The sequence below is a fragment of the Oryctolagus cuniculus genome, chromosome 4 (assembly GCF_051225735.1).
Source record: "Oryctolagus cuniculus isolate XC-2025 breed Fujian yellow rabbit chromosome 4, ASM5122573v1, whole genome shotgun sequence".
NCBI classification, from domain to species: Eukaryota; Metazoa; Chordata; class Mammalia; order Lagomorpha; family Leporidae; genus Oryctolagus; species Oryctolagus cuniculus.
Window position 1 is genome coordinate 175,802,527 of NC_142870.1, and position 25,347 is coordinate 175,827,873.

At 51.8% G+C, this 25,347-nt stretch overlaps 1 protein-coding gene across 6 annotated transcripts in view; it reads left to right on the forward strand.

Annotated features, from left to right (window-relative positions):
- The window catches only part of TMEM108 (transmembrane protein 108), a 352,039-nt gene that overhangs the window by 318,656 nt on the left and 8,036 nt on the right, over window positions 1-25,347 (forward strand). For all 6 annotated transcript variants that reach the window (XM_089331379.1, XM_051835585.3, XM_051835576.3 and 3 more), the window contains 2 exons: window positions 16,852-18,252; window positions 24,594-24,748. In XM_089331379.1, coding sequence (XP_089187505.1) covers window positions 16,852-18,252; window positions 24,594-24,748 — 1,556 coding nt within the window. The remainder of the gene's footprint in view (window positions 1-16,851; window positions 18,253-24,593; window positions 24,749-25,347) is intronic.

A 25,347-nucleotide genomic window follows, 5' to 3' on the forward strand; every position in this document is an offset into this window, starting at 1 on the left:
CACCTCCCTGGGAAAGAAAAGAGAGAGGTGAAGAACAGAACTGAAACACCCCTTTATTAGGAAGTGTCCTATTCCCAGATCTGTAGGATCCAGTTGTACTGCATATTCTAGATTATAAAGGTAATCTGGGCCACGTTAGGAGTTGGGGGTTGCATTTAACCATGTGCCTTGGCTATCTGGGGTTTGAGAGCAGTAATTGGAGTGAGGGAGAATCAGCTAAGGAAATCTCATAGACAAGGAACCTGTTGCCCTGTCCCACTACCCAGGAGATAGGGCAGCTCCCCTTCTGTTTCAGAGGGGTGTGTGTCTGCAAGGACGAATATCCTGAATATCCTCACAGCATTTCCAGGTAGAGCTCATGTGCTTAACGTCTTGGGTTTAACTCAGAAGCAGGGTTTGGCCATGTACCTCGGTTGGCGCCCGGGTGAGCATGGAATGACCCAAGAGAGCCAGGCCCTGCGGGGTCATCTGCTTGTCATCTCCAAGACCTGCTGAATCGGAGAGCCCTTGCTCAGTAGTGGACTCACCAGGAACAGAAGTAACCAGACATCGCCATGAAGGGGTTTTATAGCTCTCAGCCTCCACAGCTGAAAATAGATGAAAGGAGACCAGAGAAAAGCAAGAAGACATTTAGGGGCGCATCTTGGCTCACCTTGAACTTACGACCTTAAGTACATCTTTCAGCTCCTCTGAGCTTCAGTAGAAATGAGGCTACCTCACGAAAACTTCTGTATTAAATCTGTTTGCATGGATAAAATATTGGCAAACACAGTAGAAACTTGGTGCATGTGGGATGCATGCTGAACACAGCACACTGTGTCGTGTTTCTTACCTGTGGATAAACCTAACTGTAGAAAATTTGGCAGAATTTTGTGTGCATCTTGTTGCCCATGGTGGAGGAAATAGCGGCCACCTCGGTGATTGAGGTTAAGGTGCTGCTTGATCGGGGAGACACGGAGCCACCGTCATCTGAAGCCCGCTGGGTGTGTGACGTTAGAAATGAGCAAATGCTGGTCTTGTAGCAAGAAGATCCGGTCTCCCTGGGTCCCTCCAGCTTTCTAGGGGTCCCCGACAGGTTGCTACACATAAAACCGCTATGCTAGTGCGTTTTCTGTTGCTAATGAGAAACCTGAGGCTGGGTACTTCATAAACAGAAGAGGCTTGTGTAGCTCAGGGTTTGGAGGCTGAAAGTTCCCGGCGAGGCAGGCTGTTCAGTTTGGCCCCTGGTGGGCCCATGGTGGAGGGTCAGGGCAGGAGCACAAGTGAGAGGAGCATGGCAAGGCAGCGAGCAAGGAGGTCAGCCTTGCTCTTCCATAGCAACCCTGCCACGAGGAGGAGCTACAGGCAGTGACGACTTCACCTCTGAGAGGCTCCTCCCCATCATCACCACACTGGGGACCAGACTCCCAACACAGGGACCCTTGGGGGCACACTCAGGTCATACCAAGCCACAGTATCCAGCCAGTGTAATCCTGATATGCAGGCCACCTCCCATGGTCCTCTCCTAGTCCTGTGTGCTGCTCCTGTGTCACTGGCATTGTCAAGAGGGTCTTAAAAGCATTCCTACTAGAAAGCTACCTCCGCGTCTATACCGAATCATTCTAGTGTTCAAATCCACAGATTTATAGCCAAAAGGAGCATAGTTAAGAACATGGAGGGCTGGTACTCCTATACTCATAGAAAATGGGCTAAGATTTGGTGTCAGGATGTTTAAAAGATTTAACAAGATGGTATAGTGAAAATGGCTCAGTACAGTACTTGGCACATGGTAGGTGCTCAATACGTGGATGTATTTAGCGTTAGTGATAGTATCACTGGTGGCATTGAGGTAGGGATGAGCAGTGAGGAGGGAAGAGGGAGAGGAAAACCTTGATTCCCAAGCACACACAGCCTGGAAGACTGAGTTTCAGAATTCAGTTGTGAAATCCAGCTCACGCTCAAAACCTAAATTATATGTCAGAGTATGGACATCCTGCCTTGACATGGAAAATTAGGCAGTTTCACAAGGATGCATAGCTGTGTGGCCTGAGACGTTTTGTTTCAGGCAAACTAAAGTAGGCAGTGGACCTTTGGCAACAAAGAGAACAGGGACCAACACACTTAGCACCAGCCTGGCAGGAACCCTGGTAGAATGCTGAGCAGCCCCCCAGGGCACTCTGGGAGAGGCCAGGGCTTGGGAGCAGACACCCATCTCGGATGCCTGCCCCTCGCTGGGTAGGCCTCTGGCCTGCCCTCTCCTGCTTCCCAGCTGCTGCCAGCTGCTGCCTCTGCTCTGTCCTCAGCAAGCTCTTTGGGGTGCTGAGCCCATGCTTCAGACTGCACGCATGAGGACTCAGGTCAGAGCCCTAGTGCTGCTTTCAGGGAAGTGGTGCTCGGGATGAGCAGGCCAGGGCTCGCGTGTATTCTTCTCTGAGCTTTCAGAATTTAAGCCAGGGGCAGCCGGCTGCTGATGTGCTCAGGTCAGGTCCCTCAGCCTCTGGGCACATGCCAGGGCTCTCCACTGGGCTCCACTGGAGTTCCGTGAGCAGACTGCCAGAGCAGACCTTGAGCTGTGTGCTGCAGGGTCTGGGGAAGCCGTGTATAGGGTCCCTGGGAGCCTTTCTGGAGGTGCCACCGTGGGCCTGTCTCCTGCTTTCCTGGGGTGTGCCAGGACCCTCCACGGGACTACCCTAACTTCTGCCTCCTAAGCAGAAATGCCTGCAGTTTGTCCTGCTCCGCACTGCTCTCCTCAACCCTCCAGAGCCAGAACCCTTGAACTAGGGTGTGAAACTGGACTGGTCTCTTACCATCTGAATCTCAGCAAATACTCTCACACCACCTTTCAGAGCTTGGAAGACAAAACAGGTCAGTTTGCTAGGAAGTAAGGAATGGAACTCACAGAAGGGCCACGCTGTGAACTGGAACAGAAAGTCATGGGAGCTCAGGGCTGGAGACAACATTTCTGTCTGGGAAGCTGAGGTCCAAAAGAGGTGAAGTCACATTGGGTTTTGGTGGTGAGTACATCATTCTCTAGCAGCAAAGCAGTGTGGGCCAAAATTTTGAATGAGGATGGATTTATCCTCATGTCCCACACCTTATATGGCTCTGTGTTTAAACCACAGGGCAATCTAGTCCATGGTAATAATGCGAAAGCTTCTATTTTCACTCAGCCTGCTTTCTTGGTCTAGAAAAGTATAAGCATTTATTTATATTGCCTGGGTAGCGTTTACCCTGATTGCTCAGTTGCAGTTTTAGCAGGCTAAAAAACTGTATGTTCAGGCATATGATTCAAAGGGTTTGTTTCTCCTCTGAACGCCACACTTCTACCCTGAATGAGAACATTAGAAAGGTGAGAATCAGGGGGGATAGAGACAGATGCTGCAAGACATGGAACTTCCCCCTCCCGCTCATTAAATAGGCTCCAAAAACGCATCAGAGAATAACATTAGATCAGAAGCTGCTCACTAAGTGAAGGCTGATCTTCATAGCCAAAGGCTGACCTTAGGGCAGAAAAGTATCTCCTCTCAGCCTCCCCCTCCCCCCACACCTCCTTTCTAGAATTGCTCATGTGATGACCTTCATATTGTCCCTCTGACCCTGGGACCATTTTTTCTAAGTATTTTTCTTTTATTTTTTAAAGTTTTATTTATTTGAAAGTCAGAGTTACACAGAGAGAGGAGAGGCAGCGGGGTGGGTGGGTCTTCCATCCGCTGGTTCACTCCCCAATTGGCCGCAATGGCCAGAGCTGAGCCCACCCGAAGGCTCAGGAGCCAGGAGCTTCTTCCAGGTCTCCCACAGGGGTGCAGGGGCCCAAGGACTTGGGCCATCTCCTACTGCTTTCCCAGGCCACAGCAGACAGCTGGATCGGAAGTGGAGCAGCCGGGGCCCACGTAGGATGCCGGCACTGCAGGCCGCGGCTTCACCAGCTACGCCGCAGCGCCAACCCCTTTTTTCTCTTTTAGAATAGTTACACACTCCATTACAGAGTAATCAATTTCTGCTGTTACGAACGTCTTACTTTGCTGCGGTACACTGGACATAATTAAGAAACCAGTGTTGATTCATTTTTATCAACTGAAGCCCATACTTTATTCAGATTTGCTTTGTGTTTGTGTTGACGTTGTCTGCCCCAGGATCCCATCTGGATAGTACCTCAGGAATAATTATGTCTCAGGCCTCTTGGCCATTAACAGTTTCTCAGCCTTCTCTTTTTTTCTTTTAAATAACTTGATAATTTTGAGAGGAATGGGTCAGACATTTTGTAGACGGCCTCCCATTCAGGATTTTCTTATGATTATACATAGTTTCAGGTTTGGAAGCAAAAACTGCAAATATGCCATTTTTTATAACAAGGGTACATATACACTGTCAACATAGTTTTAAACATGTTGAGGTTGACCTTTGTCACCTTTCAAGTTCTGTACTGGAAAGCATGGGGCATGTTTAAGGTTTTATTTTATTTTTGATTGACAATAATTGTACTTTTGGGGTGCGATGTGATGTTTCAGTGCATACATACATTGTAGGATGATCGAATCAGGTAATTAACATACCATTGTCATTCCTTTGTGGTGAGAACATTTGAAGTATTTTAGCTATGAAATACACAGTACGTTATTAGGAATTCTGGTAACCGCAGAAGGTCACCGGAACCTTCCTCCTGTGAAACCGTGTACCCACTGACCAGAGGCTCCCCTTTCCCTGTTGCCACCCTCTCCTCAGCCTCTGAAACATTTTTTGTGAGCCTCCTACTTTGAGTTTGAGGGAGTCAAGGTAGTCTAAACTGGTGCGTTTGTGTTCTTTTCTATGATGTCAGTGAGATGTTCCCTGAATATTAATGAGCTTGTTATTTTATTAGAGACTGGGTTGACCTTTTCATCCATCTAATTCTGACTCTCCTGTTTGTTTGGGGAATGTCTTTAAGGGAACATCTATGGTGTGTGAATTTGTGCTCCTGTCACAACCGCCTTTGTTCCCTTCTGTGATAGCAGCTCCTTTCCAGAAATGGCCATGTCCGCACCCTGCAGCCACCACACACCAGCCACCAGCTTTGTCCTCTCAGTCCCCAGTCACAGAGTGCATGTGTGCCAGGAGCCTTCATGCGATTCTTAATGTGCACCTGGGCCTTCTTCGTTCTGGGGAAGTTGTGGCTGTAGATCAGAGAGACCCCAGCTCTGCAGAAAGACCCCGGGTTGAGATGTATCCTTTCCCCAGCATCTGGGCAAGAAAGGACACTAAGGAAACCCACGTCAGAGTCAGCCTGCTGAATTCCTGCACTAACCCTTCCCTGAGGTTTAGATCGGGATGGTTACGCAGAGAGCTTTGCATTCACTTCCACGTGGGAGGTGTTCCTGTTACTCTTGCTGCCTCACAAACCAGCCCAAGGCTTGGTGAGTTAATATGATAACAAATCTGCATTAAGGCAGGGGACATTTGTCTGTGCTGTCCTCAGACTCGGCTGGGGTAGCCTGACAGAGGCTGAAAGACCTACTTTCAAGATGGCATGCCCGGGGCTAGCAGGTTGATGCCGGCGGTAGCCTAGAAGTCCAGCTAAGGCTAGGGGCCCAGTTCTTTCCCACATGGACCTTCCCTGGGCTCCTCAGATTTCCGTACGTCATGGCACCTGGCTGCCATGAGCAAAAGCAAGAGACTGTCCCGCCTTTTATGACCTGCCTCACGTGTCAGTTAACATCTGGCCATTGTCACAAATTGTCCTCCTCTTGGTAGGAGTGCCAGAGTCACATGTAGGGAGACTGTGTGCTAAGATGTTCTGTGTTGGTCATTTCTGGGAAAGGTGAGCTGCCATAGCTGGCTAGAGTGTGGTTTAGAAGGGTTTCCTGTTGTTCAGTGAATATTTGTTGGAACAGAGGGACTGGAGCAGATATGGGAGACATGAATTGAACGCGACACAGTCCTGCCCTGACAGCTTCAGACAAGTCTCTGGCCATGTCCATGCAGATATACACAAGCTGGAATAGACACACATGCAAAGGTTACAGGCACCAAGAAGGGATTCCTTACACAGTCTTCAAGTCTATGGAAGGCTTCCAAAAATAGTTCCCAGGTTGAATCAAATGACAGAAAAGCTAAAGCCAGATGAAGGGCAGAACAGTTGCCCCCAGGGTGGCTGTGTTTGGGGAGAGATTTCTTGACTGTGTTCATCACAATTAGTCTGTTATTCTTCATCAAGCATTCCTCTGCTCACATAGAACATTAGAAGTTTCCCAGGCCTCAAGATCTTTTTGGCAGCCAGGATCAGAGAAACTTGCGTTTAAATCCTGGTAGCATCTGACCCCTTTAACCTTAGAAAAATGACTTAACCCTCTGTTAGCATGAAGATGGACTTGTGGTACAAATTAGTCATTCTTACCTGTTCCTTGCTCCCAGTAAAGGGGGTGTGTGTGTGTGTGTGTGTGTGTGTGTGTTAGAGAGAGAATGAATGCATGTCCGTGTTTGAGGATCCTTCTACTTCAAAAAGTTCATGGAAAAGGAATTAAAAGATAATGCACATTTTTTAAGAATTATTTTATTTATTTTGAAAGGCAGAGGAGTTACAGAGAGAAGTAGAGCCAGAGAGAGAGAGAGGTCTTCCATTCCACTGGTTCACTTCACAAAAGACTGCAACCGCCAAAGCTGAGCTAATCCGAAGCCAGGAGCCAGGAGCTTACTCCAGGTCTCCTACACGGGTGCAGGAGCCCAAAGAGTTGGGCCATCTTCTACTGCTTTCCCAGCAATAGCAGAGAGCTGGACCGGAAGAGGAGTAGCCAGGACTCGAACCTGCGCCCATATGGGATGCCAGCACTGCAGGCTGGGGCTCTTTAACTCTGTGCCACAGCATCAGCCGCGATAATGCACATTTTCTATGAGCTTTTTGGGGATGCCTGCTTGTCTCCTGTATGTTCACATGTGTGTGTAATGTTTGAGTTATGAAGTTTTGAGCAGTCAGCCTCCCAGAGCTGCAGTATGTGCTCATTTGTGTTGGTCAGAGGCCATGGGCGTGTTGGGCACAGAGGCCCTGTCTCCCATGGTTTTCTTCCTTGGGTTCCGAGGTTATCTTCCAGGAAACATTTCCCAGTGGAGTCATGGACGCTGTCAGTCCAGCTGTTGAACCACCATCCTGTTCTGGAACCTGTCAGGTTAGCCCATTAGGTTAACTCTAAGTACTGAGTGGAGCCTTTTGTCTTTCAGCCGTGTGATCAAAGGCGTAGCTCCAACAAGACAGGGAACATTTGGAATGTGGCTAACTGTGGAGAAGGAAACAGCAAAAATTTGCATCGAAACTCCTTGGTTTCATAAAAAAGCCAAGGTCACAAGCAGTGATGCATATTTATGTCTGAGTAAGGGAGACCATGCTCCAGTGAATTATGAGTTTATATTTGATCTTTAAATAAATGGAATTATTGAAGTTCAAAGGAAAGACTATACTAACATACTGAAACCATAATGAGTATAAAAACACTGAGTTTGGAATATTAGTGGGATTGGCCAGGCAGTGAGTTGGCCTGAATCCCTCCCCAGCCCTTACCTTAGGTACTGTGTGTGTGGCCAAGTAAGTCATTTCACTTTCCTGGACCTTGGCCTTCTCATCTGTGAAGTGAAAGAGTTAGATACCAAGATGATAGCCTTAAAATTAGAAAAAGCCATTTCCGGGCAAAATTGTATGTTACTGCCCATGTAGAAAACAGACTGCATATTAGCTAGATTTGGGTATGCTGTAGATACTGTTTCCTTTTGTTGTTGAAATAAGGCGCAGAGCTGAATTCCCAGTTGTCTTAGTCTGTTGTGCACTGTAACAGAATCCCATAGTCCAGGTGATTTATTTTCCTCAGTTCTAGAGGCTGGGAAGTTCAAGATCAAGAGGCTGACATCTGGTGAGGGACTTTGTGGTGTGTCATCCCATAGCACAAGGGAGTAAAGCAGGGGGAGAGAGAGAGAGGTGTACGGGCAAAAGGGGGCCAAGCTCATCCTTTTAGGAACTCCACTCCTGAGATAATGAAACCTCTCCAATGATAAGACCCGGAAGAAGCTCCTGGCTCCTGGCTTCGGATTGCCACAGTTCCGGCCATTGTGGCCAATTGGGGAATGAACCATCGGATGGAAGACTTCTCTCTCTCTTCTGTCTTCTCTCTTTTCTCTTTTCTCTGCCTCTTCTTTCTGTTCGTGAGGGCAGTGCCCTGGACACAGACACCCACTATTAGTGATATAGAACACTTTCAAAACTGGTTGGAGAAGTTGCTATAGAGCCCCAAACTGGGTCTGTATACTGGATGAACAGCAAGCCAACTGACATCAAGTGGTGGTGGAGCTGGGCAGCTATCAGTTCCATGGGCTCCCTGAGGGGTTAGGGATAAAGCTTCTTTCAGAGTGAAACTGGGACCAAGAAGTATGTGTTCAGCTGATGTCCAAGTTCCTGGTTGGTCTGCAATGTTCACGGCCCTGTTTTTGACAGGTAAGCAATATTATGTACTTTAGGGAATTTTGATGATGGCAAAGTGGACTCCCTCAGTCTGGAGGATACATGAAGGTGGTAGTTACTTTTTGCTAAAGGACTGGGGTTCCAGGGCCAGCGTTGTGGCGCTACGGGTTAACACCCTGGCCTGAAGCACTGGCATCCCATATGGGTGCCAGTTTAAGACCTGGCTGCTTCACTTCCAATCCAGCTCTCTGCTATGACCTGGGAAAGCAGTAGAAGATGGCCCAAGTCCTTGGACCCCTGCACCCACATGGGAGACCCGGAAGAAGCTCCTGGCTCCTGGCATCAGATCAGTGCAGCTCCAGCCATTGCAGGCAATTAGGGAGTGAACCATCAGATGGAAACACTCTCTCTCTCTCTCTCTCTCTCTCTCTCTCTGTGTGTGTGTGTGTGTGTGTGTGTGTTTCTTTGTAACTCTTTGAAATAAATATATAAATCTTTAAAAAAAGAAAAGGACTTGGGTTCCTAGGAAAGAAAGCAGAAAGCCCTCAGGATAAGGCCAAGCATCAAGGGAATTAGGCATCTGTGGGACTGATGGTACCACTTCATGGATTCAGAGAGCTAATTGTAGTAAGAGGTTGGTTTGCAATCATAAAGCAAGATAAGGAAGCTTGAAGCTAAGGGAGAGAGGCTGGGAGACCGATGGCATCCAACGTCTGCATTCAAGGCACTTAGGGGCGTGGTTTCATCAGGCCCTGCCTCCCACCTCCACCACGCTGGGGCCCAAGTTATTAGCTCAGAAACTTTGGGGGCTATTTCAAACCATTGTACCAGTGTAGTCTTGGTATCTGTTGATGCAGAAAAAGAAAAAAATCACCCAGAACAGTTGGTCCATCTAGGATGGACTGGGCTTAGCTAGGCAGCTGTCACTCGAGGTCTCTTGGGCGATTGTCATCCAGGTGCCCAGGCCTAGGTCGTCTTGTGCTTCATCCCTCACGTCTGGCCTGGCCGAGGCTGGGATAGCTGTGACCCTTGGGTGTCCTTGTCCCATGCCATGCAGTCTGTTCATGTGGCACCTAAGGTAACTAAGGTAATTGTATAGGGTTGGAAGCTGTGTGATCTTTTCTGCCTTAGAAGATGTGTGGTATCCCTTCTGCCTTGTTTCAGTCATCAATACCGTCATAAAGGCTCAGCTCAGCTCAAGGAGACAGGGAATGGACTCCACCTGCTGGTGGAAGAACGTCACAGAACTTGCTGAACCAATTTAAAATCACCACACCAAACACTGGACATTTCCAAGCTGCTGTCTCGCTTGGTGTCAGTGAGTGACTCAGAAAACCTCTCAGGCTGCTAGAATTCTCTTTTTCGAGGGTTTAAAAAGGCAATGAACAAAATGTCTCGCCATAGAAACCTATTTTAAAAGAGAAAAAAGATCTACTTTTAATAAGATATTTAAATTATAAGGAAATGAGATAGAACTCTATTTGTATGAATTATCTGTGTAACGTGTGTATGTGTGTGTTTGTGTATGTGTTTGTGTGTGTGTTGTGTGTATATATATATATGTGCAATCTTAGGAGAAAATTTACTTTGTATAATTTTTCTTCTTCCAAATGGTATGCATGAAATGCTAGGATTGGGGAAGAGAAGAAAATTAAAGCAGGAGTTTGCAGTCCTTTTATTGTATTCTCTTCCACATGTAAAGTAAATTAGATTGATAAAATTGTGGTTTTTTTTTTTTTTTTTTTTTGACAGGCAGAGTGGACAGTGAGAGAGAGAGACAGAGAGAAAGGTCTTCCTTTGCCGTTGGTTCACCCTCCAATGGCCGCCGCGGCCGGCGCACCGCGCTGATCCGATGGCAGGAGCCAGGAGCCAGGTGCTTATCCTGGTCTCCCATGGGGTGCAGGGCCCAAGCACCTGGGCCATCCTCCACTGCACTCCCTGGCCACAGCAGAGGGCTGGCCTGGAAGAGGGGCAACCGGGACAGAATCCGGCGCCCCGACCGGGACTAGAACCCGGTGTGCCGGCGCCGCTAGGCGGAGGATTAGCCTAGTGAGCCGCGGCGCCGGCCTAAAATTGTTTTTTTTTTTTAAGATTTATTTATTTACTTGAAAGGCATTGTTACAGAAAGAGGGAGGGAGGGAGAGATAGAGAGAGAGGTCTTCTGTCTGCTGGTTCACTCTCTGTATGGCTGCATCGGCCACAGCTGGGCCGGTCTGAAGCCAAGAGCCAGGAGCTTCTTTTTGGTCTCCCACGTGGATGCAGGAGCCCAGGCACTTGGGCCATCTTTCTACTGCTTTCCCAGGCCATCAGCAGAGAGCTGGATCGGAAGTGGAGCATCTGGTATCCAAACCCCAGCCATATGGGATGCCAGCGCCACAGGTGGAAGCCTAACCTATTACACGACAGTGCTGGTCCTAAAATCCTAAAATTGTTATTTTAACACATGTGTCACAGCCCTGGAATACAGATGGAAGAAAACAGGTAAGAGAGTAATGAAGAGACCAACATAGAAAATCGGTTCTGAAAAGATTGTAGGTCACTGTTTTTAAATATGCAGTTTCCTGGGGAAGGTAGCCAGAGCAAAGGATGAGTGCAAGTAGGTGACTGGACCCAGGAGCCAGATTGCCAGAGTTCAGGTTCCAGTTTGCCATTCCCAGCTGCGTGACCGTGGGCCGGGTGCTTTGACTCGCAGGCTTCTTTTTCTCACGTGCAACAGGGAGTTAATAACAGTGTCTGCCTCGCCAGCTCACATAGTGAGTGCCAGTTCAGGCTTAGCCCTAAAAGTGGCGTGTGGTGTGCAGGAAGCACAAGGCATATAGAGTATTAGCATTTGGTTCCTCACCAATTCCCTACCTTGCTTTGCCAGATGCAAACGTTATGCCCAATATGGACTGTTGGCAGCCAACCAAATACACAGAGGGAGGGGGCTTTTCCTTCCCGGGGTCCTGGGATCATGTGTGCATTGGAATTCCCTGTAAGAGGAAGCTCTCCGGAGACAGTGAGCACCCATCAATCTGTGGCACCCCCTCCATCCTTATCCCAACATGTTTTAAAGATTGGTTTCCTGTTTCAAGTGCATTAAGCTAGATTTTAGTCTTAGTTTCTCTTACATAGTTGGAATTAGAGCTTCTAGGGTCCATTATGCAAATCTGTGCAAATATATGCATAGAAGCCATAGCCCCAGATTGTGGGGAGGGGACTGTATAGGCCAGCACAAAGGGCCTTGAATGAAAATCTGCATGTGTTAGGGGAGGCCTGGGTTGAAGGCCTTGCACTTTTGTTGTGACAGCATGCATCACGCTCAGTTGTTAACCTTTTGTGCCAAAGAGGAGCGGTAAACTTGTCTGATTGCCATGTAGAAGGTGATGGTGGAGGTTAAGGAGGTATTTGGGCCGTGCTGCATTGTGATTTTTAAGTTACAGAGGAAAAATTGCTTTGGAATAATGACTGCGGCGCAGGCTGTGCATTCTCGCACAGGTCACTTCACTGCTGTTGCCTCTTGTTTGAAAGGAAGGGATGGGGTTAGGTGAATGCTGGGGCTTCTCTGGGGCATCTAAGTGTCAGCTCCAGGGGAAAGCCCTGGCACCCAGGATGGTGGCACCCATTCAGTAGACCAGACAGAGGGTTATTCCAAAGTAAAGAGAATGAGGGGGTAATCTTACAGTTCTTGAGAAGAAAATCACTTCAGGGGGTGCTAGCAAGGACAACAAAACAGCAGCAACAGAGACCAACTTACTTGAACTGTCAGTCCTAAGCAAGGGCTCTACCACAGGCTTCCTGGTTGGGCGGGTTTTAGCCCTGTGTCCATCCGCATCGTTGGTGTGGTTGGCGGGAAGTGTGTGCATTCTAGACACAGCCCTGGATCCACATACTTTGCACTTTGTGGCTTTGCACATCTTACCCTCCACCTCTGGGGTTCCCGCACTAACTGGGGGACCAGGGCGGCCCCTATCCCAAGGCAGGTATCTCTAACCTGTGTGCTAAGGTGTGCTAACCTTTTTTTTTCTTTTTATTTTTATTTTTATTTTTTTTTTATTTTTTGACAGGCAGAGTGGACAGTGTGAGAGAGAGACAGAGAGAAAGGTCTTCCTTTGCCGTTGGTTCACCCTCCAATGGCCGCCGCGGCCGGCGCGCTGCGGCCGGCGCACCGCGCTGATCCGATGGCAGGAGCCAGGAGCCAGGTGCTTTTCCTGGTCTCCCATGGGGTGCAGGGCCCAAGCACCAGGGCCATCCTCCACTGCACTCCCTGGCCACAGCAGAGGGCTGGCCTGGAAGAGGGGCAACCGGGACAGAATCCGGCGCCCCGACCGGGACTAGAACCCGGTGTGCCGGCGCCACTAGGCGGAGGATTAGCCTAGTGAGCCATGGCGCCGGCCAGGTGTGCTAACCTTGACACTGCTTTCCTCAGACCCTGGTCTCCAGCGGTATGGGATACATCTGGTACTCCACCCCAGTAGTCCTCTGGCTGTGGCACAGCCAACAGCTGGACTCAGTGCAACCTGACGGCTCCCAGGGCCAGAGCTTCTCTGACTCAGCCGTACAGAGAAGTACAAGAGAATTCCAAGCAGTTGGGAGCAGCCTTGCCCAGTGGGACAGAAGCCTCTGGGTAAGTGCTCCTCACAGCTGGCTCCTTGATACAGCCTGTGTTAGCTTTGGAATAGCTCAGGGTTCTGGCCTTTTGTACCCCCAGAAATGAGAGATGGAAAAAGGAGATGGAGACCAACCTCAGTAGAGACTTTTATCTAGTTTTGCAATCGGTTTTGCAGGTGGCTAGAGAGAGAGAGACTGTGAGTGGATCTCCCACGTAGTGGGGTGACATTCTTGTGAACCATATTGTCCCTTAGCCTGCCCACTCCTGAGTGCTCAGTGAGCTCCCCAGTGAGTTCGTAACCTGTCTTCACATCGGTTTTCCCGGATCCAGCCCATGGCCAACTCTCACATCACTTGTGAGTCTCAGTCTCCTTTTCCAGGGATCTCCAGTGGAACACCCTCATGGTAATCTTCCAGGGCTGTCGGAACTAGGCACTGTCTCTGCACACAGGCCCCTGGTGTGTCTGCCTAATCTGCTCTTCCTAGAGGGGCTCCCAGTCAGACTGGACTAGGGCCCACCCTGGCAGCCCGTTACCCTAATTGCCCTGTTTCAGAAAGGCCCTGTCTTCCAGTGCAGTTCCATGCTGAGGTATTAGAGGTTAAGGGGTTAACATAGGAATTTGGGGGAGGAGGGAGGACACAATTCAGTGTTAACAACCCTCTTATTGAACCAAGAACTTGTGGGCCCAACTGAGACTTGGGAGGGCGTGTCCCTCAAACCCTCAGAGACCGGCTCCAGCGCTAGGAATAGGTTGTCGCAGGGTGGTGGGAAGTAACCCTGCACCAGCAGAGCACAGCGCACTTGCTTTCCTCTGTGGGTGCAGAGCACCGTCCCCTCGTCCATCCGCATCGTTGGTGTGGTTGGCGGGAAGTGTGTGCATTTTAGACACAGCCCTGGATCCACATACTTTTGCACTTTGTGGCTTTGCACATCTTACGTCATCTCCCTGAGCCTCAGTTTCCTATCCCATCCAGTCTTTGTGAGGTAAAGTGAGCCTGGCTCTAGCATGCACAGTGCACTGTTGGTGTATGGTCTAGATCATTGGTGACAGTTGAGAAAATATGCTGTTTGGGGCAAATCATCGGTCCTAGATTTGGGGACTGCACAGCCTCTGCTCAGTCCAAAGCCCCTCTGCCTCTACCACCCACTAACATAGAAGGGTGAGGTGAGAGGGACACATACATAGAAGTACTTCTAAATCTATAGGTTTGTGTCCTTACGCATTTTCTCAGTAAATGACTGTCATGCAAAATCCATGTTTTCTGTTTATAAGCTCTTTTTTTTAACCTAGACACCTGTTATTTAAGGTATACAAACTTCATGCATTTCATATATACAAATTTAGGAACATAGTGATTCTTCCCACACCACCCTACCCGCCCACACTTCCACCCTTCTTCCTCCTCCCTCTCCTATTCCCTTCTTATTTTTTACAAAGATCTATTTTCAATTAACTTTATACACAGAAGATTAACCCTACACTAAGTAAAGGATTCAAAAAATAGTATGAAAAAAATTGTCCCTCAACAGTCGAGACAGGGCTGTTTAAAATCATCACATCTTTTTTTTTTTTTACTAAAGAAATGTAGAGAGTTTTTATTAATAGCCATAGTTATATTGATTATAATAGCAAGTTTTCTTTTTTAAAAAAATATATATCCTATGTTAAGATACAAGAGATAAAGCAAACAGACATGGCTTTTTCTCTCAAGGGGTTTATCATTTTGAAGTGGATGATGAAATGTAAAACATTTCAAAAAGCATTTAAACATATTAAACACAAATAACAAAAAGAATGTCCTGGGTTAGTGTTGTGGCGCAGTGGGTGAAGTCACTGCCTCCTACAGTCATCCCACATGAGCCCTGGTTCAAAGTCCTGACTGCTTGACAGGCAGAGTTAGACAGTGAGAGAGAGAGAGAAACAGAGAGGAAGGTCTTCCTTTCTGTTGGTTCATTCCCCAAATGGCCACTATGGCCAGCGCACTGTGCCAATCGGAAGCCAGGAGCCAGGTGCTTCCTCCTGGTCTCCCATGCAGGTGCAGGGGCCCAAGCACTTGGGCCATCCTCCACTGCCTTCCCAGGCCACACCAGAGAGCTGGACAGGAAGAGGAGCAACTGGGACAGAACCCGGCGCCCCAATCGGGACTAGAACCCGGGGTGCCAGTGCCACAGGCAGAGGATTAGCCAAGTGAGCCGCGGCGCCGGCTGTGACTGCTCCATTTCTGATCCAGCTCTCTGCTCATAAAATCATCACATCTTAGAGTGTCAATTTCATTTCTATAGATTACCTTAGGTACTCTGTGCTTTCTGTTTTCAGCATTCATAAGGGCTCCTTCTACTCAGAGAGACTTGGTGTCACCAATAGAGATTTTCCCCCAGAGAGTTCAGCCACGAGAGTGCCACAGGAAATGCAACTAATAGTAACAAAAACCTTACTGTGCGCAGGTACTCCAGGGCTGCACCGCCTGCTGAAGCACCATCCTAGGCTTTGGGTCAAAGGCATGCTGGGAATTTCCTCCCCCTACCTGCTCCCTAGTTTGCCAGGACCCTTCCTGCCTCACCTGGGAATCACAGCTCAGAGCCCTGCGTCAGCTGTGTGTCCTCTTGGAGTCTGCAGGGAAGGCAGGCTCTGAAGGAGTTAGTGGAGACGGATCTCTGGCCATAGTCTGCATGGTGAGCAGGGCTGCAGGAGAGGCCTGAGTGATCAGGAGGAGGTTACTGTGAACAATGAGCAGTTAACATGTCCAGGTCAAGGCCTGGAGGACTGCCCGGCCACTCTGCAGCAGTAGAGAGCAGTAGTTCCTAACCCATGTGTTGTGACAGCCAGTTTTGTAATCTATAATCCTGGATAGATCCTTCTCCTCGTGTTATCTGAGGCATTATTTTTAAATACTGGCATACTCTGCTGTGATTAATGGAAACCACAGGTTTAGAAATGTTTTTAAGTGTATAGGTTTTTGTCTTTAATCATTTTCTCATTAAAAGTCTACACAATTGAGTATCATGCAGAAATGCATGGTTTTTGTTTTTAACATTTAAAAGGACTCCTCCTGCTTAAAAGACTCAAAAAATCACCGATGGAAATGATTCAAGAGTGCAGCCACGTGAGTGCCAGAAGGAAAGTGGTTAATGACAGCATAAAAACATAAGATCAGCAGGCACTTAAAGAGCCCATCTTTATTCCAGACTCTGCACTGAATGCTTTGTGGGCACCCAGTGTGGTCACCCTGCTCTGGTCCTGTGTCCCCTTCTGCCTGTCACTGTCCTGGGCCACTGAGGTATCTTATTTTAGGGTTGCCTTGTTTTGGGGTTGTTGGTGGATGAGTGCAAAATCCTCCGGGGTGGACGGGATTGTTTGCTGAGTGGGCCTGAACGAAGAGAGGTCTGTCCACTTGTGGTCTAGTCCTTTAAATGGAAGATTTGGAAAAGCGCACAGTGTTCTGCCCTCCCAGCTCGTCCTCATCCTGCCCTGTGTGGCTCACACAGAGATGCCAGCTCCCCTGCGCCTGGCTGGCCTTGGATGCTGCCTTGCTGCAGAGGAGGACGTAGGCGTGAAGGCCACAACCTGCTCCCCGACGCCAGCCCCAGCCATCTGGGAAGCCGCCCAGGGTAAAGGGCTGATGCCATTCAGGGCACTGGGGCAGGATGGGACTGGCCGAGGTGCAGGTCTCCTTCCCAGCAGGTGCTGAGTGATGACAACCGAAGAGGTCTCACCCATCCCAGCGGAGTGCGAGCAGCGGCCTGGCCATAGGAAGGCTCCCGGCGTCTCCCCTGAGCGTCCAGGGTTTCCTGGGCCACAGGTAAGGAAGGCTCCACCGACAAGCTGCTCCCAGTGCTTGACCTCTTCTCTCTGTCTCCTCTCAAGGCGTCCTCCTGATCTTGGCACTGACTGAAGCACTGGTGTCCGCTGTCCAGGAACCGTCTCCCAGGGAATCTCTGCAAGCCCTCCCATCAGGCACCGTGGTGACAACACTGCATAGCTCTGCTAGACACCCCTCCATGGTGACCTTGAAACCCCAGCCCAGTGACCCCTCCTCTCAGGCTGCATCTCCCATGGCAACAACGACGCCCCATCCAGACCAGCACCCTTCAGCAAGCACCGCGTCAGCCATTGTGACAACAGTGACCACCCTCCATTCGGAAGGCGCCCTGCCCACGGGACCCCCTCCAGCTGCCATGACAACCACCACCTCCTCCCTCTCAGAGGGCCGCCCCCCGGGGAATGCTGACCCTACCATCCTGCCAACAAAGCCAGCAGGAGGAGCCACCAGCTACCCCAGCACAGTGGCCCCCCGGGCTACCACCCGTAGGCCCCCTAGGCCCCCCGGCTCTTCCCGCAGGGGGGCTGGTAGCTCATCACGCCCTGTGCCTCCTGCATCTGGCAGCCACTCTGGGAGGAAGGAAGGGCAGCGGGGACGAAACCAGAGCTCCACACACCTGGGACAGAAGCGGCCCCTGGGGAAGATCTTTCAGATCTACAAAGGCAACTTCACGGGATCTGTGGAACCAGACGCCTCTTCCCTCACCCCAGGGACCCCGCTCTGGGGCTATTCCTCTTCTCCGCAGTCCCAGACAGTGGCTGCAACCACAGCACCCAACAGTACCTTGTGGCCCCCAGCCACCCACCCCCTGATGCCTGCAGAGGACAAGCCAGACCTCAGCAGGGCAGACCAGGGGCCTGGGTCCCCCTTCACTGGCCAAGGAGTGGAGCTGGACACCACAGCAGCCTCAGGTGCCCCAGCCCACCCGCAGCCTGCCCCAGTGCCTTCTCATCAACCCCGTGGTGACATGCAGGACAGCCTCAGCCGCAGTGACTCTTGGCTTACTGTCACCCCTGGCACCAACAGACCCCTGTCTGCCAGCTCTGGGCTCTTCACAGCCACCACAGGACCCACCCAGGCTGCCTTTCATGCCAGTGTCTCAGCCCCTTCCCAGGGGGTTCCTCAGGGAGCGTCCACAACCCCGCAGGCACCAGCTCGTCCCCCTGGGGTCCCAGCAAGCACTGTTTCTCAAGTCGAGGAGGAAGCTGCAGCCACCCCCTCCGCGGCCAGCAGGGGATCCAGCCCTTTCTCCACGGTGGTGTCCACAGCCACAGGGAACTTCCTCAACCACCTGGTCCCCGCTGGGACCTGGAAACCTGGAACCGCAGGGAACATCTCACATGTGGCCGAAGGGGACAAGCCCCAGCACAGAGCCACCATCTGCCTGAGCAAGATGGACATCGCCTGGGTGATCTTGGCCATCAGCGTGCCCATATCTTCCTGCTGTAAGTGCCATGTCCTCCCCCATGCCGGTCCTCCCCCGTCCGCCTCAGCCACAGCAATAAGCTCTGACCCCTCACTAAGCTCATCCCGGGAGGCAAGGTCAGCAGGACAGAGACCTCAGTGGTCCCGAGCCCTAGCCCTTGCTGGGGCCAGACCTTCGCTCAGATGCCCTTGGTCATCCAGCCACAGCTCCCAAGTCTGATCCCACCCTGCACTTTGCAGAAAGCACATGATGCTAGAGCAGTGGCCTGGCTCCCTCGGGACCCCAGAGTCTGTGGGAGGCAGGGCCGGGTAGGAGCTCAGAGCACACGTCTGTTAGCAGGGCACTCTTCTTGCCACCACCTTGCCACACTCCCCTCAGGAGCAGCCTGCACTGCCTGCACTGTGCCGAGACACCAGAGGTCAGAGGTCTGCTTCCAGATTTGCCGTCCCCGACCAGCAAAGCCCTCCCCTGGCTCTCCCCCTTCTCCCTCTTCCTTCTTGTCTTTTCTCTCCTCTCCTCCCTCAAATCTCCTCTTCCTTTCTCTGTGTCCACCCCGTGAACCACATCCTCTACCCCTACCCTGAACTCCTTGCTCCTTGGACAGCCCATTCTCTCTCTTTCCCTTTTTTTTTTTTATTTTAATTTGTTATTTATTTGATCAAGCTTTCATCTGGTGGTAAGTTCTCTTAGCCTTGGCAAAAACATAATTCCTGCAGTTAAATTAAGACTTGAAGGTTCTGGCCGGCGCCGCGGCTCACTAGGCTAATCCTCTGCCTAGCGGCGCCGGCACACCGGGTTCTAGTCCCGGTCAGGGCGCCGGATTCTGTCCCGGTTGCCCCTCTTCCAGGCCAGCTCTCTGCTGTGGCCAGGGAGTGCAGTGGAGGATGGCCCAGGTGCTTGGGCCCTGCACCCCATGGGAGACCAGGAAAAGCACCTGGCTCCTGGCTCCTGCCATCGGATCAGCGCGGTGCGCCGGCCGCAGCGTGCCAGCCGCGGCGGCCATTGGAGGGATGTGATTCAGAAAAAGGGAAAATGTCTGCAAATTGCCGATTTCATTCTTGATGAAAGCTGCTTAATTGTCTGTCATGGAAACACATGTATTCTTAGGACTGTGGTTGCCCACTTCTGAAGCAGGAGAATGATAATGAGAAAATGTAGCATTGTTAGCCAGTAAATTATTAGTAATGATCCTATTTGAGAAGTAGCTGCATGAGAGACAGCTTTCCAATTTTCCGTTCCTTACATGTATCTGGAATGTTCTAATTTATCAAGTGAGTTCTTTTTTATTATTACTGCATCCAGTTAAGTAAAATAAAAACAGAAACAAGCAAACACTGCTAAGATGCTAAAGGGTAGCTCCAGCCAGCATCCAATAGGGAGCGACTTGCTGGGGTCACACGGTAAGTCAACCCAGATCTGGGGGTTCCACATCTGGTTGATTCAGTGATGAATTTCCTGAGTGCCCAGTGTGTGCAGTGTGTGCCAGGCACTGTCGACGTGTGGCTCACTCCCCAGCTCCCAGCACTGCTCTTCATCTGGGCTGGGTGACCCTAGGGCAGGCCTCGCCTTCGCTCCGGCGGGCACACCCAGCTGGATTTTGCAGTTCTGAAATGACTTTTACTTCTTGCCTAGCCCTTCTCCTAGGTATGGGTTTGAGAACAGATCAGATCTTGCCGCCAAGCTGGGAAGCCAGTTCCGTCTGTGGAATTGTCAGTGAAGGCGGAAACTGTACCCAGAGAAGCGTCTAGCATGCGGGGAGGAGCCTTCAGGTGCTAAGGACTAAACACACACTGCTTCCCAAGGAAAACAGAACTCTTGTAGCCCCCACGTCTGCTTGTTCTGTCCTGCGCTTCTCTCACCTGCACAGGAGGAGTCTATAAACCCTCGCTCCCCAAGGCCCCAGCCTCTGCCCTGGCTGCCTCCACATTAGTCCCATATCCTTGGCCATGGCCTCAAAACCTGTAGGCCCTTCATCAGCCTTGTGAAGGTCCCAATGAAGTGGACATTAAGGTAGCACTGTCTCAGCAGATATCCGCCTCCCTTAGCTGCTTGCACAGCCCAGCCCCATCTGGTCAACAGGCAGGCAGACCTCAGTTGCTGACCCTCCTGGAGGCTCCGTGTACCCTAAAGCCCGGCAGACCAAGAGCATTGCACTGAAGTCCTCTGCTGGCTCCCCAGGTGTCTCAGGAAGCTGGGCTGGCAGCAGCACAGAAGCAGAGACTCCCTTGCTCGCTCAGAGCAGCTCTGGCCCTGGCCCCTGCCTTCCACGGCCACCAGAATCGGGGTTCAGATGGCCAGGGCTGCCTGAGGAGGGGTGGCTGCAGTTCTCCCCTTCCAGACCACGAGGCCCGCCCAGTGGCTGGAAGGGTCAATGTGCCAGGGCTGAGAAACGCTGTCTCCTGAGCCCAGCCACGTGGTTCAGACATGCTGAGAACTGGGATGGTGGGGTTCCAGGCAGCTCCGCTTCAGCAGAGCTGGTCTCTGCTGCCACCGTGAGGACGCAGGGAGCTCACTGTCTCTCTGCTTCAGCCATGCTCACGGTGTCACAGGCTCTGGGTTTCCGCAGGCTCCCTTGCCTCTGTGTCAACGTTCCTTCTTGAAAACGTCTTCGCCCAGAAGATGAGGCTTTACGGAGGCTGACGTCAGGAAGCTGGACCGGCTGCTGGTGTTCTTGATCACCAGTCGGAGTTGAGCCTGGCGGAAGCAGGACAGCTCCTCTCTGTGGCCCTGGGAGGGTCCACGTGCCCCTTGCTCCCGAGCAGCCTGACTTCTTGCGACACTGCATCATTGCAGCATTCGATGGTGCCCAGAGATTGCTGGTCATGGTAGCTGTCCAGTGAGTGTTAGCTCTCGATTACATGTGAACCATTTTACTCACAGGCCATCAGTGACTTTATAGTAATTACAGAAGAAAACCTGGGTCAGAACAACTTTTAGCCAGCAAAAGTAGAGGACGTTGAAGCCAGATGGAAGTGTGGCCAGGGGACTTGTCTCCTTGGGGCTGATGGACCAGCATAAGGAATAAGGGAGCGAGAAGAATGGGGCAAGGCAGAGTCGTCCAGGGAGTGCCACCGTGGCTACACCCTCTGACAGTGCTTCTCTGTGCCTCTCAGCCAGCGCCACAGGGTGGGAACCTCGTCCAGCCTGAGCAGAATTGGGGAACCTTTTATCTGCCAAGGGCCATTTGGATATTTATGCCATACAAAATTATCAACTTAAAAATTAGCCTGCTACAGATTGATTGAATTCCAAGCCCCACCTGGGGTTGCCTTGACACGGCTGGACCAAATGACATTGTGGGCCTATGGCCCATGTTCTATAGGCAGTAACCCTGCCAGGCTGGGGAGCCAAGCATTAAGCCCTCCAGCCTGGTTTCCTGTAGTCCATGGCCAAGGGGCCAAACTGAAGTACATCGTAGATCCCTGTCCTCTCCAGCCTCCCTGATTTTAACTCGCGCGGGCCATGCAGAGGAAGCCTAGAGTGCTTAGACAGACTTGGCTGTGGCAGGGAGCCCAGCTCTGTGTGTGCAGTTCTAGCTCTTGCCACTCATTGGCTCCGGGACTTACATTACTTAAACACTGATCCAGTCTTCACTCGTTTGTAAAATGGGACTACTGTCCACTAGGTTAGTTCAAGTCTTTCAAGAGGTAAGCACCAAAACAGGGTTAGGCTGCAAGAGAATTGGGGGGAATGGAGCAGGCGGGGAGAGCCCCAGGTGACAGCACAGGCCTGCCATCTGAAGGGACTTGGGGGTGGGGATCGCTTGGACCTGCGGGGCAGTTCTAAGAAAGCGTCTGTCAAGCCAGTCAAGGAATCGTGCCCTGCACCGCTACCCCGCCACGGCCGTTGTGGCATGGCAGCATGGCCGTGGTGCCAGCGTGGTAGTGAGCCCTGAGGTACCACAGCTGGGCTCTCCCTCTGGTGTGCTGCATGCAGCTGGCAATCTCAGTGGGGTTTCAGTGCGGTCTCACAGACGTGCAGCAGTCAGAGGATTTGTGTAGTCTGTCACATTATCTGCGTGGAGCAGGTAGATAACTAGTGGTTACCATTCACGTTGCTGCTGTGGGGGCTGGCAGTGCATGATCAGAAAACGCCAGAAAAACAGCAGTTGTGGTCCTGAGAGGGCTGAGTCCTTGGGGGCCTGCGGGGCTTTGTTTCCACCCGCTCAGCTGGCCTTCCCGCCTGCAGGCAAGCCCTTCCCGGAAATGTGGACACAGTGCCCAGGGCTCCTTCTGAAAGTCAGTGACCCTGCTTGTCACACCTCTGACAAGCCATTGCTGCGTCCCCACAGACACTGCCGGGAAGCCTAGTGGTCAGCCCTGCTGCAGAGCGGGAGGAAGGAGGGCACCCCTGCACTCCTCTAAAGGCCAGCTGGCTTCTTCCCCACAGACACTGCCGGGAAGCCTAGTGGTCAGCCCTGCTGCAGAGCAGGAGGAAGGAGGGCACCCCTGCACCCCTCTAAAGGCCAGCTGGCCTCTTCCCCACAGACACTGCCGGGAAGTCTAGTGGTCAGCCCTGCTGCAGAGCGGGAGGAAGGAGGGCACCCCTGCACCCCTCTAAAGGCCAGCTGGCCTCTTCCCCACAGACACTGCCAGGAAGCCTAGTGGTCAGCCCTGCTGCAAAGCGGGAGGAAGGAGGGCACCCCTGCACCCCTCTAAAGGCCAGCTGGCTGTTGCCTTCAGCAAGGCAGAGCAGTGAAGCGCTTTGGCTAAATGGGTGAGGGACTGGCTGACACCTGCGTGGGTTAGGAAGCACCTCCACAACCCTAACGTGGGCTCCCTCCAGTGTCCAGGACAAGGTAGCTCAATGGGCACCAAGTGCAAGGTCGCCGAGACCCGGCTTCACGCGGCAGTAATTGCTGTGTGTTCAGCATTAGTGTTGGTGACTCCCGAGCCTTTACCTGTCTGTCAACGGGAGGAGTAACAGCTCCTTCCTCAGACAGTTGCTGGTGGGGTAAATAGATGCTGACGTGCTGGACTGGGATAGAGACTCCATCAGTCTGTGTTGTGCTTTTCTTTCTTGTAAGAAAGCTCCAACCTCGGAAATAATGGAAGTCCTGAACCACAGGTGGCGCTTTGGCCACCTGTGGTCATGTGGCCGGTGGTCATGTGGCCCACTTTTTCCCCCCTAGATTCTCTTGCTGGGGGAGGCTGGGAGAGCAAGAAGAGAACTCCAGTGAGTTAAGCACGTTGTGTGCCAGGCACTGCCTGGCGTTTGCCTCCATTACAATCATGAAGTGTGTATTTTTCAGAGACGTGACCCACCAGATGTAATACAGAGAGAGCTGTGACTTTGTGACCCCAAGCGTGCATTCTCTGTAGCCAGGCTGGCTTCCAGTAGATAAATGGCATGGCGCAGTTTCCTGTCTGTAAAATGGAGACCCTAACAGTGCTGACCTCGTGGTCAGAGCCATGCCCCAGTCCTAAGTCCTGTGTATCAGTCAGCAGCTTGGGCTGGAGGCCTAGGGGATGGTAGGCAGAGCAGCTCATTTGCCTGGTCCGAGACGTGCCCTGTGACGTTGCGCTGGGAGCCTCTGCCTTCATGGCCTCTGTGGGAGTCGGGTGTGCTGTGTGAAGTGCACTGTGCCCGCCTCTCTTTCTGCCAAGCCCCCCCACCCCCAACACACACACCAGAGAGCTCTCTTCTTTCCAGGGTTGCAACTCAGAATGCTCGTGCTGCGGTCTGCAGCAGAGCCTTAGGGAGCCTCCCACTGGTGAGTAAGGCCTTTCCTGGTTAGAGAACAGCACTGCAGTGTCCCAAGGTGGAGCCGGAATTACGTGCCAGCGTTGCCCTGTGGGTGCAGCCTGAGTCCACTCTGGCCTGTGTCCTGGCCCACTGTCCCCTGGCCCTGCGTCTGTCTCTCCACACACTCTGAGCTTATCCCATCCACTCTGCACATGCTGTGCTTCCTACCTGGAACACACTGCACATGACTGACCCCTTGCTGGACTCCAGCCTCTTCGGCAACTTTTGGTGTTGACTCCCCAACTCCCCTCCTCGCCTCCCTCATGTTGCCTGTTTCGTTTTCTTCAGAAGGCTGTCACTCTCTGAATTGACCTTATTTACTCACTTGGTGATGGTATGGACATGGTCTGACCGTGTCTCCACCTTTGTAACCTCCGTGTGTGTGCCAGGGTAGAGGCTCATGAAAGCAGGGAGGCCTAGGCCTTTGTTCACATCTGCCTGACACCTGGAAGGGTGTCTGGCTCAGAGTCGGCACTCGGCATATACAGACGTGAGCTGAAAGAGCCAGAGAATGAACGCATGGCCTTTGCAGCCCGACCTGGAGACTGGCATCTGTTACTAGCACAGCTGGTCTGCCGCCCTCCTTGCGTCTGCTGACTCGGCCTCTCTCCACAGCCGTCCTGCTGACCGTGTGCTGCATGAGGAGGAAGAAGAAGACGGCCAACCCCGAGAACAACCTGAGCTACTGGAACAACGCCATCACCATGGACTACTTCAACAGGCATGCCGTGGAGCTGCCGAGGGAGATCCAGTCCCTGGAGACGTCCGAGGTAAGCCCGTCCCCTGGAAGTGCAGGTGCGGGTCCCAGAGAGCCTGCAGCATCTGCTCCTGTCTGAGGCCCTCGCTCCTCCAGTCGTGGCCTGTGCATCCACAGCCTTCCCAGACCCAGGCCCGACGGAATCAGGAGCCGCGTTTTGGCAAGAATTCCCAGGCACTTTGCACCTCTGTTAAATCTGGGAAGTCCCAGTTCTTTTCTTGTCCAGAACAAGCCATCAGTGCTCACTGGGGACTTATCTCGTGGCAGGCATCGTCATGGGAACTGTGAAGATGAGCGCTTGCTTCTCCAGAAGCTCGGATTCGGATTTGGATTCGGATTCGGAGATGTGGTTGGGAAGCAGCTCACACAGGGACAGAACAGCTAGACAAACACGAGAAGAGTTGCAGACAGAGTGTGCCAAGGGTCTCTGCAGGGGAGGTGCTGTGGAGCAGGCCTTCCAGCAGAGGAGATAGCCCGAGAGCGGGCGGAGTGCATGCCGGGCACGCTGCGTCGGGAGTGTTTGCCTGGGATTGCCGCTGGCCACCGGGGGGCACGGATGACCGCAGAGCCCATCCTTTCCGTTCTCATGGAGGTTGGGATAGGGGCCCAAGT